Source organism: Zea mays, chromosome 4, assembly GCF_902167145.1.
Source record: "Zea mays cultivar B73 chromosome 4, Zm-B73-REFERENCE-NAM-5.0, whole genome shotgun sequence".
Classification (NCBI taxonomy): domain Eukaryota; kingdom Viridiplantae; phylum Streptophyta; class Magnoliopsida; order Poales; family Poaceae; genus Zea; species Zea mays.
The window spans coordinates 77,290,459-77,304,411 of NC_050099.1; the positions used below are offsets into that span (position 1 = coordinate 77,290,459).

The 13,953-nt window shown below is 42.2% G+C and overlaps 1 protein-coding gene across 1 annotated transcript; it reads left to right on the forward strand.

Annotated features, from left to right (window-relative positions):
- The first annotated feature begins 1,057 nt into the window (after positions 1–1,057).
- Positions 1,058–12,561, forward strand: LOC103653413 (ABC transporter A family member 7). The gene is made up of 18 exons (XM_008680325.4): positions 1,058–1,215; positions 1,328–1,721; positions 1,874–1,956; positions 2,078–2,222; positions 8,582–8,710; positions 8,795–8,919; positions 9,000–9,158; positions 9,239–9,401; positions 9,483–9,608; positions 9,701–9,784; positions 9,885–10,249; positions 10,319–10,519; positions 10,608–10,717; positions 10,824–10,908; positions 11,084–11,212; positions 11,292–11,397; positions 11,655–11,743; positions 11,841–12,561. Exons 1-18 carry the CDS (start codon positions 1,132–1,134, stop codon positions 12,138–12,140), a joined length of 2,877 nt encoding a protein of 958 aa, XP_008678547.2. The 5' UTR covers positions 1,058–1,131; the 3' UTR covers positions 12,141–12,561.
- Positions 12,562–13,953: the final 1,392 nt, after the last annotated feature.

Consider the following 13,953-nt stretch of genomic DNA (forward strand, 5'->3'; position numbering starts at 1 on the left):
GGAAAGGTGGCTCTGAATATCATATAAAAATATGTTAGCATATTACCTCCAACAGTAAAGTTTGTATTTATATTAGGGATTACAATATAAGTCCATGTCGGTTACAATCACCATATTGGACCAAGCTTTTTATCTATATAAATAGTAGAGTCTAGTTAGATTAGTATGTACACAATAAATTTTATCGGTAGAGGTGTTCCTTTCAGACATCACATTTCAATAACAATGCCCATGAACATCCCACCCCATATTCCAACGGTTATGCTTTATTAGAGTCGTGAGATCATACATGTAATCAGATAGGGAAATGGTATAAGAGTATTTAATTCAATGCTCTATCTTAAAATATATGACTCAACTTATTAAAAAACATTTTTAACAATATTATGTTTTTACAAAAAAAAATATTAAATAATATCGGGCAGATCATGAAGTGATCTAAATATACCATACCCCAAATAACATTAGTGTCATATTCTTATTTTCTATGCCATCCTCAGGCTTTATATTTAATTTTTGAATCACTATTTTGAGACATCTTGTTGAAGATGCTCTAATATGGAAGTGCGATATCACGAGGGTTTGATTATTGACGAGCCACCTGGAACTCTCGACCTTACATGAATCATGGATTTGAAACCGTGTCAATTGTCACATGCACGAGGTAGTGTATTTGGTAGTTTCTAACCATGGATATATCCATTTGAATCTCAATTGAAGTACAACATGGACAGCCAGCCTCTGACCAGTGTTCACAACCACAGTTTCAGTTAACCTGAAGTCAACCGAACGAACACAAAAACCGCATTGAGGCGAGAGCGAGAGAAGCAAACAACCGGAATATTTTGCCATTTAACCCTGCCAGGCAGGATAGTTTAATCGCACATGTTGCAGGTTTCAGGCTTTCAGCTAAGACCTCGCAGTCCTCGTTATTTGCGGGCGGACTACCTTCAGAAACGGCGACGGTGACGGACGGCGTGTGGCGGAATTGGCGGGAGGCGGGGAGCCAACGGCTCTATGCTATAAAATGCGATGGAGCACAAGTTTTACTATCGCTATTTGCCACTGAATCGACTCGTCTTCTCTGCCGAACCCGGCCAGCAGGCGGCAGCAGCAGCAGCTCGCTCGCCGATGGACGCGCCGGCCCCCACGAGGGGCCCCGCGAGCTTCCTCACTCAGGCCAACGCCCTCCTCCGCAAGAACCTCTGCTTCCAGGTGCCGCTGCCGCTCCCTCCCCTGTTTCCTCTTGTTCTGTGCGTCTCCCGATCAAGTTACTTTGTTTGTGCCTCTGATTGATGGTCGTCTTCTTGGCTGTTGATGTGTGCAGAAGCGGAACCTGAAGACCAACATCGGCATCACGCTCTTCCCGGTGCTCCTCTGCGTCATTCTCGTCGTGCTCCAGGGCGTCATCGACCGCGAGCTCGACAAGCCCAAGTACCGCTGCGGCTGCGTATGCGTCGACCCGGGCCCGGCCGCGGTCGGGGACGCGTGCCGCCGGACGGAGTGCGGCGTCCAGCACTCCACCCTCGACCAGGTCGGGAGCTGCCCGATCCCCAACCCGACCCCGTGGCCGGCGCTGGTGCAGGTGCCGCGGCCCGAGTCACGCGCCGTCAGGACCGCCGGCCAGCCGTTCGACGGCTTGCCTGACCCGACCTGCCGGGACACCGGCTCCTGCCCCGCTGCCGTCCTCGTCACCGGCAGCAACCGCTCGCTAGCTCAAAGTATATATTCTACTCCTTCCATTCCATGTCAACGTCTTGGTAGCAAGCTTCCGAGCTACTACAAGTCAATTGCGAGAAGTACTACGAAATTGTTTTGTCGTTCGTAAATCGTAATACGCGTGCTGTTGCCGTGTCCGTGTTTCAACCGACAGGTCTTTCGGTTGGACTATTTCCTGCTTCGACTTCCTCCTTGAATTTGACGGATTATCTGGATGCACTATCCAAGATCGTTGCTGTGAGTTCCTGCCACCCTAACCGCAGGCCTTGAATATGTAGTTTGTTCTTTGTTGTACTATTATGTTCGTTTTCCTTTTGTTGGTAATGGATGGAGTTCTTGGTTGCTTCGATTCTGATAGGGATCGGACACGTGGCCGTGGACAACAGAGTTAATAGAGTCAGCGTTTATCCCAGGGAATAACTTGTATCTGGTGCAACCTCGGTGTTTGTCCAACCTAACGCAGACAGTTTCATCCAATGCCGGGGCCATACCTCTTCAGCTCAGTAAGTAGCATTTACTACCTTGGTCTTGGTGGTCCACTCGACGAAGATATATGAATATAAGAATAGGAAAGGAACTAATGTACTAGGCCTGAATATATACATCGATGTAGTACAGAAACTGTGTAGAACAAGGACCCTATATATGAGACTGAATAAGGATAAATACATAGTTATCTAACAAGGACTCTATATATGAGATCGAATACAACAAGGACATGCATGATGCATAGCCATCTAACACCCCCTCAAACTCAATAGGTCAAATACATTCAATTTAGAAAGATAAAACCTATGTTGAGCTTTGATTTGTGCCTTCGTGAAGGAATCAGTCAATTGAAGTCCTGAAGACAGCTGAGATCAATCAACAATCATATCATCCTAAACTTGTGCATGCGTGTAATAGGCGTCAACACCTATATACTTAGTACGCTCATGTTTGACCGGATCAAGAGCAATACTAATAGCACATGTACTGTCAGACAAAAGAGGAGTCATCGTAGAAAAACGAACACTAAAATCCTCAAGCAACCACCATTACCAAGTAACCTATATAGTCACAAGCGCCGTAGCACACAACTCGGCCTCTGCACTCGAATAAGAAATGGCTACATGCTTCTTAGTCTTCCAAGCAACGCGGGAACCATTAAGAAAAGCAAATAGATAGAAAGAGAATGGTAATTAGAAGAATCACTAGCCGAGGTAGCATCATAGTAAGCCTGAAGCTATAAAGAGCTAGAGCGTGAAAAGAATAGACATCTAGATATAGTCCCACGTAGATGTTGTAGGACATAAAGCAAGTAACTATAGTGGAGCTAGGAGGGAGCGGAAACAAACTGACTCAGAATATGTACAAAATATGAAATGTCGGGACAAGTGACACCAAGGTAAACAAGACTACCTAATGAGTAGGATCCTCAAGAGGTTCGCCATCCATGGCACGAAGGTGAACCTTGAGTTCCATAGGAGTGTCTCAACTGTTTGTTGATCAGTAAAAGAATCTCGATCAAGAAGATCCTGAATGTACTTCCGTTGAGATAGATGAAACCCCTCAGATGAAGAGAAAAAGTCTATCCAAAGCAAATAACGAAGAGGACCAAGATAAGACATGAGAAACTTCTCACTAAGACATACCTTAACAAAGACTGTGTACTCAGGATCATTTTATGTGATGATCATATCATGACATAGAGAAGAAAAAGAATGACCACGAGATGAAGCATACACAAAAATTTCAGGATCATGAGCATTGGTAGAGAAACCAGTTGCAGTGATCAGAGACAAAGCACTGAAACCGAGCACATGGAGCTTGCTTGAGGCCATAAAGGGAGCGTAATAGGCGACAAACCATGCTCGTAGAGAGAAAATATGTAGCCGATGGCTGCATATAGGCCCTTTCACGAAGCTCATTATTAACAAAAGCATTCTTGATATCAACTTAAGAGACATACCACTCATTAATAGAGGTCACAACTAAAATTGGGTGAATTGTGGTCATGCGAGCAACAAGCGCAAAAGTCTCATCGTAGTAATGACAATGTTACTGCTGGAAGCCACGAGCGACTAAGTGAGCCTTATAATGCTCAAGAGAGCAATCAGAGAGGGTCTTAACCTTATAGACCCACTAGTTGGTTGCTTGTGTGTTGCGACGGCTCACAACAATACCCACGTAAACTATTCACCAAAAAGATCTTAAGATTTTTTATTGATTGTCTCCGCTCTCCCATAATATTTTTTATTTGACTAACTGATGTCTTGTTTACTCCATCCAATATGTCTTGGTACAACATGACCAATGAAGGGAACGATTAGAAGAGAGTTCACAACGACTGACTGAACGAACAGAGATTATAGAATGACATAATTCCACCATACAGAGACCAAATAGGAGAAAGTTTGTGAGCTCAAGTTTCTAAAATAAGTCACATGAAAGCAAACTTATAAAAAGATAGATCAAAATATGGAGTGGTTGCTAAAGTCAGGCATCAATAAAAACTGGATGCGCTCCATACAAATTATGGTACTTCGTAGCAATTACTAATGTTTAAAACCAACAAATAACATTTCCTTTTAATGTTAGCATGACAAATCATTACTACTCCATCCAATTCAGCAATCTCAAACACCATGGAGTCTATTTGCGCCAATATGGTCTTAGAAACGACATAATGCATGCAAGAGTCAAAAACACAAGGGGAGCACCCTGTGGTAGTGCCCGCATGGATCTCCAAATCCTAACACATATTTTGCAGGATCCATGAGCCATCATCAGAAGAACACAAACCACGTGCAGACAATAAATAAAATATTAACACACCCAAATTATGTTCAGTCCTTAGCACAACAAAAAACTAACACCCAAAACAACATAGGAACAAAAACAATAATTCTTGCAATGATAGAAGGATGGGTGACAGGTACAGAGAAGTGGTAGAAGCATACCGAGTCGACACCGTGGTAAGGGAAAGGACATGTAGACAAGCGATGTCGAGCCATCGAACGGGTACCATAGGCAGCAAATTAGGGACCCCCATCCCTCGCCCTTCCCCATTTCCAAGGTTTCGTAGAGCAGGAAGGGAAGAGACAGACATACCTGTTCGTTGCCAGAGAAGGACACGACGAAGACCTGGACATCTGGAGGCGACATATGTAGTATACCACTAGATACATATAGAGAGAGAGCATGCAAGCGGAGAAAGAAGTCCAGCCGGAGTAGCTCCAAACCGAGAGGCACCCGCACCAGGCGTCAGTCCTAGAAGGGTGAGAGAATGTGAGTTGCTTCCCAGCCCTGGACCCGCCGAGGCGACACAACACCACCACCAACTCCGTAGCATATGCCGACTGCTGCTGCGATACGGGCCTTGGTTGTCCAATATCTCAGACCTGGACTGTTCATCGCCAAGATAACCTAAGCATGGCAGGCGCCACCATGTCCTCCTCGGTGGCACGAATGGATGGCGAACGAGGTGGCAACAATTGAGACGAGAACCATCATTATCGTGCGAAGGTATAGATGGTCGAAATGGGCCGTGTCTGGCGGGCCGGCCTAGGGCACGACCCATTTAATAGTGCCTGGGCCAGCCCGACATGAGCGTCGTGCCATGGTTGGGCCATAGCCTAGCCCATAGTGTTGGCTCGGCCCGGCACAATTATATTTTTTTATTTTACAAAAAATCGTATATACATATGTACAATTTATATTCAATATTAAAAACACCTGAGCATGATGTTCTACTGGTTAAATGACTGCACCTAGTGTCGCCCGCCCTTCTTCCATCAGGGTGTGGGTTCAAACCCCATCTCTTGCATCGTTTTTAACATTTTATGCTGATTTAACCAAATGGACCGACAGGCTAACGGGCTGGCTCGGCACGGTCAGCAGGCCGGCGTGTCGTGCCTAGGTCGGAGCTGCGACCCGCAGGCGTCGGGCCTAGCGGTCCCGTGCCGCCATTTTGGCCATCTATATGCGGAGGTGTGGTCTGGGACGTGGAGGTTGGTTGCACGGAGGGGACGGGCATGCAGCGGGTTAATTTGAAATAGATGTGAGGGGTTATTTGTAAAAAGATGACGCAAAACAACCGTTGAAGCTGGTGCTTTAATATAGTAGAGACTTACATGTGATACGCTCAAGAGCAGCAACCTCCTCAACCATCGCATGCTACCATTTCTGATAAAGGATAGCATCATGATAAGAGGTTAGCTCAAAAAATGGTAGCAACAAAATCCAAAGGAGAGTTCGGTTTGGTGACTGACAAAAGTGATGACTTCGTCTAAGAATCAGCTTAGGTGAAGAATTAGCATAAGAAGCTAGCTCAATAGGAGATGTCTCATCAGATGAAGGTGAATCCTTACAGGAAGATGGCTCAAAAATAGAAGCTTTCACAATAGAAGAGGGCAGCTCATCAAAGGAAGATGGCGTACCAGAAGAATCTACAACCCACGAATGTAGACATGTGTCACCCAAAGCTTCCTAGTGTAGTTAGAAATCAAGGAAGGAGCTCATCAGAGGAAGATGGCGTACCAGAAGAATCTACAACCCACGAATGTAGACATGTGTCACCAGAAGCTTCCTAGTGTAGTTAGAAATCAAGGAATGAGACTCTAAAAAAGACACCAAGGGAGGTACCACTGAAGAAGGCATAACTGAAGTAGGTAAGGATCCTGATAAGGGTGTGAGGTAGGTACATTAGTAGTAGGAGCACCTAGGAAGAATATAATAGAAAGGGGATCAACCAAGGATGTTGGTGAAGAATCAAAAGAAGGATGATGATAAAAAGAACAAGTCGCATTAAAGACAACATCCCGAGAGATCCTCATCCGACGAGCAACTGGATCCTAACAATGATATCCAAAACATACTCAACTGACTCAGTAATCAACTTAGTGCACTCACGAGGTGGGAGCAACACATAGCAGACACAGCCAAACAAATGAAGACTTGAATAGTTTGCCATCTTCCATAAAGCACTCAATGGGAATCCCTCCTTGAAGAGCCGAGGAAGGTTGAATGTTAGTCAAGTAAGTGGCAATAGAAACAACTTTAGTCCAGAAATAAGCAGGAACAAAAAGGCAAGTATAAGAGGACGAGCAGTCTCAAGAAGATGACGATGCTTGTGCTCAGCCACACCATTCTAAGCATGAGCGCCATGAGATCAAAACTAGGCAAGAATCCCTTGCTCATAAAGTATTCGACGAAGAGGATTAGTGAGATACTCACCTGTAGAGTCAATATAAAAGACATGAATAGAGGTGTCAAAATGAGCGTGAACCATAGTAGAGAAGGTCTTATAAATGGATAAAGCCTCACTATGATGTTTCATGAAATAAATCCATGCGTAAGGAGAAAATCATTTATAAAAATGATATAGTGTTGATGGCCCTCTTTAGAAACAAAAGGAGCAGGACTCATGTATCAGAGTGAACAAGGTCAAAAGGGCGCTGAGAAATAGACTCACTAGAATGGTAAGGAAGTTGTATCTGCTTTCTTGAGTGACAACCCAGACACTGATGCAAAGACTTATGACCTAAAACCTAACATAAAAGACCACAAATGATCAAAGTGGATAATTGGGAGCCACAAACATGGCATAAACAATGATCCACTGAGCAAAAGACGATGTCAACGCAACCAAAATGGCCCTAGCAAGACCGGTAGACGTAGCAGAACAAAGAAGAAGCCAATCAAGCTCTCAGAGACACTAAGGCACGATGACCCGAGCCAGTAGCCTTCTTTGGAAACAACTCCTCATCGGTAGCCTTCTCTGGAATCAGAAGCAATGTCGAAGCAGTAGGACAAGGTCGACACGACATATCACCAGACACCAGGAAGGAACTCCCAAAGGCATAAACCATGCATGTGCAGACGAATGCATGGAATCCACTCACTGTAATTGGTGTCATTAAAAAGCACCGGTAAAATTGGAACACCACCAGCCGAAGAGATCAAAGACGGGGCCATAGCAGCAGTCGACAATGGGAGTGTAGAGTGCAGGCAAGAGCGCAAAAGAAAAGCGGCACAAGCTGCAGTTTTTTTACCGGAACCTAACAAAAACGGTTAGAACTAGATCCAACCCAAATTGGATCTGAAAGGGAAGCTTTTGGCACGAGCGGAACACAAAAGCACACGGATGGCAAACACAAGCGGAACTCGGCCTCACACGGGAGCACAACAGTGGTTGTCCTTGCGTGAGACCATGACACGTGCAAATGCGACATGTTAGAAAAAAATCTTAGAGAAAGGAAGAACCCTAACCCTAAAAATTGGTTATACCATGTTATGAATTGCACTATATTCAATATAAGAGCACTAGGCTCGAATATATACACCGATACAAGATAGCCATCTAACAGGAACAAACTGAGGACTCTATATATGAGACCGAACACAACAAGGACGCATGCATAGACATTTAACAACTATATATATACATGAGACTGAATACAACAAGGACATGCATAGGCATCTAATAGAAACAAACTGAGGACTTCGTGAAGATTGTCTACACGACAATCATGGAAATAAAATTTATGCCTCACTTTCGTAAGCTCATGAATTCACTTCCTAAGAACATTGTACTGTGACTATACTTTTTGTCATGGCAATTTTGACTCTTTATATATCTATTTGTTGGCTCTGTTCCCACTATTCACAACTCTCGCAATGTACTAACCCTCTATGACTGGGTATATGGGATCTAATTTATTCCCCTAAACAAGCTAGTTAATTTTGTTTTTCTAGCGAGGTTTTCTATTGCTGTCTAACTCTTTTGTTATATACAAGGATGCCAACTTTTTTATATATATTGTTTTCTGGACTTGATATAGTTCCTATTTCTGATTATTTTTCTCTTTCAAACTTTTAGACATAGACTGCGTTCAGGGATTGCCACTATGGCGTGAAAGTGCATCAGTTGTAAATGATGAACTCTTTAAGGGTTACAGACAAAATGGTGGAGGTAGTGGAGGTGGAAAGACAAATGAATTTGTTGCAGGTGATCTCTTCTGATCAGACTTTAATGAAGTGTTTTTTCTTTATTGCTTTCATTTCCTTATGTGTATAAATTTCTTCTGTCCAGGTTATGATTTTCTAAATACAAATACGAATGGTCTTGAAATGAATATTTGGTACAACTCTACCTATAACAACAACACTGCATACGTACCTATTTCATTACTACGAGTTCCACGCTTGGTTAATGCGGTAGGTTTGTACTACACACAGCTTCATGTTAGTGATATTCATTTGTATGCAACTACCAACACTTGCTATCTTACTTATAGGCATCAAATGAGTACATTAAATTTCTCAAAGGAAGTGGAGTGGAAATGTTTCTGCAATATGTTAAAGAGATGCCCAAAGTAGGAACAAAGTTGAAATTTGACCTCTCTTCTCTTCTTGGTGCACTGTTCTTCACATGGATCGTTGAACTACTGTTTCCAGTGAGTGCAGGATATTACCTTTTATTAAGGGAAAAGGCAAAAATGGATTAAATATTAAGTCAATATTACACATTTTTCAGGTCATATTAACATATCTCGTGTATGAGAAGCAACAGAAGCTGAAAATTATGATGAAGATGCATGGTCTGAAGGATGGTCCTTATTGGCTTATCTCATATGCTTACTTTTTTGCTCTCTCCGCTACCTACATGATATTGTTTGTGATTTTTGGCTCACTGATTGGTAATTAACTCGGTATTTATTTAAGATAATGCAACTTTTGCAAATGAAGTATGTAATTTGAATTCAATTTTCCCTATGCAGGTCTAGATTTCTTTAGGAAAAATGCCTATAGCATTCAATTTGTCTTCTACTTCATCTACATAAACTTGCAGATTTCACTTGCATTTTTGGTATCTTCCTTCTTTTCTTCTGTCAAAATAGCCACAGGTTTGTCCTCGACAGATTTAGCTTCTGAAGAAATCCTATGGTGCTTAAAACCAATAATCTGATTGAATGATTTGAAAATTATTGTGCTGCAGTTGTTGGTTACATCTATGTATTTGGCTCTGGCTTGTTAGGGGAATTTCTCCTTCGCTTTTTTGTTGAGGATACTGGTTTTCCAAGTAAGGTTCTATCATAATCATATATTAATTACAACTATTTGAGTATTTGACAACTCTCATTAGATTTTATGCATGACGATATCTTTGTTTATGTACATAGAGGGTTGGGTGGTCGTAATGGAGATCATTCCTGGATTTTCATTGTACCGAGGATTATACGAGTTTGGTCAATACGCATCTGCTGGAAACTCAATGGGGACCACTGGTATGAAATGGAGTAATCTAGATGACTCTCTTAATGGAATGCGTGTTGTCTTGATTATTATGGTTGTGGAATGGGCAATAGTTCTCCCCTTGGCATTTTATGTGGATCAAGTCTCGCCACTGGGGGGTGGATTCAGGAAAAATCCCTTTTTCTTCTTGGGCTGCTTTAAGAAGAGTCCTCTATCATTGCGGAGATATAGCTTTGGGAGACAAGGATCTAAAGTAGTCGTTGAAATGGACAATCCTGATGCTGTTCAAGAAGTAAGTTACTCTCTTACATTATCTCTCGATGATATTTTCGGTATTTCTTATTTTCTAAATTATGTTCAGAGGGAGGTGGTTGAACAACTTCTGCTGGAACCCATTGCAAACCAAGCGATCCTCTCTGATAACCTCAAAAAGGTTTACCATGGTAAAGATGGAAACCCTGACAAACTTGCTGTCCGAGGGTTGTCTCTTGCCATACCAAAAGGCCAGTGTTTTGGAATGCTTGGTCCGAATGGAGCTGGGAAAACATCCTTCATCAGTATGGTACATCAACATAGCCTATTACTTTCAATTTTTTTTACAAAATTTAGGTGATATTATGCACTCCTCAGCGACATATTTTCCCCCGCAGATGATTGGGCTTATTCCACCAACATCTGGCACTGCCTATGTACATGGAATGGATATAAAGACCAATATGGATGCAATCTATACTACCATGGGTGTATGCCCACAGCATGAGTAATGCCTTGCTCTAAAATTTATATTTTCTATCCGAAACCCGTTTCTGCACATTACCGTTGCATTCTATTGCCATCAGTTCTCATTCTCTTTCACTTCGACGCAGCTTACTTTGGGAAACATTAACAGGAAGAGAGCATGTAATGTTTTATGGGAGACTGAAGAATCTTAAGGGCACTGAATTACTGAAGGTATAGTTCTGTAATTGGTATGTTTTAATATAAGTTCCTATTTACCTTCACTGTGAATAATCTGAGGTAGACTTATGCTATGTTTTTTGATTCTATATTGCAGCAAAAAACCTACATGTTTATGAAGACATGTATACATCTATATATACTGAGCTTACAACATTCTGTACTGCAGGCTGTTGATGACTCTCTGAAGAGTGTTAATCTGTTTCATGGTGGCGTTGGTGATAAGCAAGTGGGAAAGTACAGTGGGGGCATGAAACGAAGGCTTAGTGTTGCCATTTCATTAATCGGGGATCCCAAAGTACCACCCTCACTTCTGTTTATGTTTTTTAGTCCAGAATATACATTGGCATCTGCAACTTATAATTTGATACCTTTAGGTAGTTTTCATGGACGAGCCAAGCACCGGACTAGATCCAGCATCAAGAAACAATCTGTGGTGTGTCGTGAAGGAGGCAAAGAAAAACCGTGCCATCATTCTTACAAGTACTGAACTCTCCTTATACTCTGTTGTTTATTGATTCTATACAACATAATCACATAAAACGGGTTTGAAGGCATGGACCCTCTACCCAGGTTCGTCGACCCCAACCAAGGTTTATGGGTTCATTTTCGACCCAAAGTGTAAAAATCTATCGCAAGTAGCGTACCACGTTTCACGACCCCAAACGTCTGTCAACCGAGAAACTTTGTGACTATTCTATAGATACAATAATGGCATCTGATGAAGTAATTTTTGACAGCGCACTCGATGGAGGAGGCGGAAGTACTATGTGATAGACTTGGTATTTTCGTCGATGGTGGTTTCCAATGCCTTGGTAACCCAAAAGAGGTAACTTACCTATTTACCTGTATGGAGCAGACATGCACATTTTTGCATACCTGTTTACTAAACACTTTGCAAATGTTTGTCATGAACTGTTTTGTAGCTGAAAGCTAGATATGGCGGCACCTACGTACTAACAATGACAACACCTTCGGAGAATGAGCAGGAGGTCGAACAGCTTGTTCACCGCCTATCACCGAATGCGAGCAGGATATACCATATTTCAGGAACCCAGAAATTCGAGCTGCCAAAGCAGGAGGTGAAGGTTGCAGACGTATTCCATGCCGTCGAGAGTGCGAAACGCCGGTTCAGCATCTATGCTTGGGGCCTGGTCGACACCACCTTGGAGGATGTCTTTATTAAGGTCGCCAAGGGAGCACAAGCATTCAGTGTTGTTGCGTAAATAGTGTAATGGAGTCTGTAGATGTCAATATCTTTTTAGTTGTGGAATGTGTGATGTATAGTCTTGCCTGAACTTTGGTTGTAGTCTTGGTAAGGTTGAGGTTGTGGTGTATATTTTAGCGTAGCTAAGTTGTACTCTCTCTGTTCATAAATATATGTCACCGTTGACTTTTTAAAAAAACTTTGACCACTCGTCTTATTCAAAAAAATAATAAGTTATCATTTTTTATTTGTTTTATCACTTAAGTTACTTTGTGCTTGACTTAAATTTTTATATTTTAAATAAATATTTTGAATAAGACGAGTGGTCAAAGTTTTTGAAAAAAATCAACGGTGTCATATATTTGTGAACGAAGGTAGTATATATTTTGTAATTTGAAAGCCACATTGTCCCTAACAAATATAGATATACTTTGTTCCTATTTACAAAAAGGGTCCACACCACCATTGTGCCCCGTGTGTGCGATATCTCCGATCGAAGAGAGATTAAGACTAGTCTCAACAGAAAGTTTTATAACATATTTATTAAGGCTTTCACATCAGCTTTTGTTTTAGTAACTCCAACAACAGAGTTTCATCCAAATAAAACTCTACCTCGCTCATTGTAAGAAATCTGCTGAGTCACTAAATTTTCTAACGTGTCCCTGGTCATGTCGCATATCTTGCACTCTAGGTGCGTTTGGTTGAAGAGTCAATTAGAATGGAGCGGCTTCATTCTAGTTTTTGATAATAGAGCCGTTCTATTCTCCGTTTGGCAAGCAGAACGAAGCCACTCTATTTTTTGTTTAGTTAAAATGTAGAATAGAGCGGAGCCGCTCCGTTATTTGTTTGGTTGGAGAGCCATATAAGTGTAATACCCAACTTATAAATAATAAAAGAGAAGAATCAATCTCCTTATATGTATTGCCCTTTAGTCATTAGAACATATGAATAATCATATTTAAAGTGAATAAATTAACTAATGAAACATAAATAATCTATGCATCATGTTGAAGATTTTTTGTTTGTGCACTTAATAATAATAATAATAATATATTAAATCCTAAAGTTGGAGTTTCATCTAATTTGAAATCTAGAATAGAAATTCAAAAGAGAAAAGAAAAGAGAATGAAAAAAGAAGAAGAAGAAACCTAGCTGGACCGACACCATCGCTTTTGGCCCATCTACATTTTCCTTTTTTCCGGCCCAGCATCTCTCCATGCCAGCCGTTCCCTCACCGCCAGGTGGGCCCCACATCATAGCCCAACCAGCCACTGCCTCGCACCCCTCTCTACCAGTGCAGGATGGGACCCACTAGTCAGCCTTTGTGAAAGTAGGATCGTGTTGCGGTCTTCGTGAGCTGGGACCTGAGCGCTAGCCTCTCTTCCCTTCTGCTCGCGCACACGGACTCACCCCCATGCCACTGTCGGGTGGGGCCATGTTGCTAAGATTTTCTCCACTACGCTGTCACCGGATCTAGGGAAATCGTGTCATCTATGGCGGGGGAATCGCAACAACCTCCCCCTACTAGCGGGGATCGTTGGGGTCGGTGGTCTAGCGATAAAACTCGATGCTAGGCTTCTCTCGCCTAGCTGGAGGATACCCTATGAACCATTGTCGGGCAACAAACCAGAGCGCATAGAGAGAGAGAGAAGCCAGGGAGAAGGAGGAAGAGCCGTCGTAGTGGACCACTGAAAGGGAAATAGGGTCAAAACTTTTCCTAAATGATTTTGGTGGTTGAATTGCCCAACACAAATAATTGGACTAACTAGTTTGCTCTAGATTATACATTCTACAGGTGCCAAAGGTTCAACACGAACCAATAAAAAGAACAA

Bases quoted from the DNA above. Each gene is read 5' to 3' on its own strand.
- LOC103653413 (XM_008680325.4), top strand. From the start codon at position 1,132: ATGGACGCGCCGGCCCCCACGAGGGGCCCCGCGAGCTTCCTCACTCAG. The intron at 1,957-2,077 runs GTGAGTTCCTGC...CGATTCTGATAG, and splicing joins CACTATCCAAGATCGTTGCT to GGATCGGACACGTGGCCGTG. The intron at 10,718-10,823 runs GTAATGCCTTGC...ACTTCGACGCAG, and splicing joins GGTGTATGCCCACAGCATGA to CTTACTTTGGGAAACATTAA.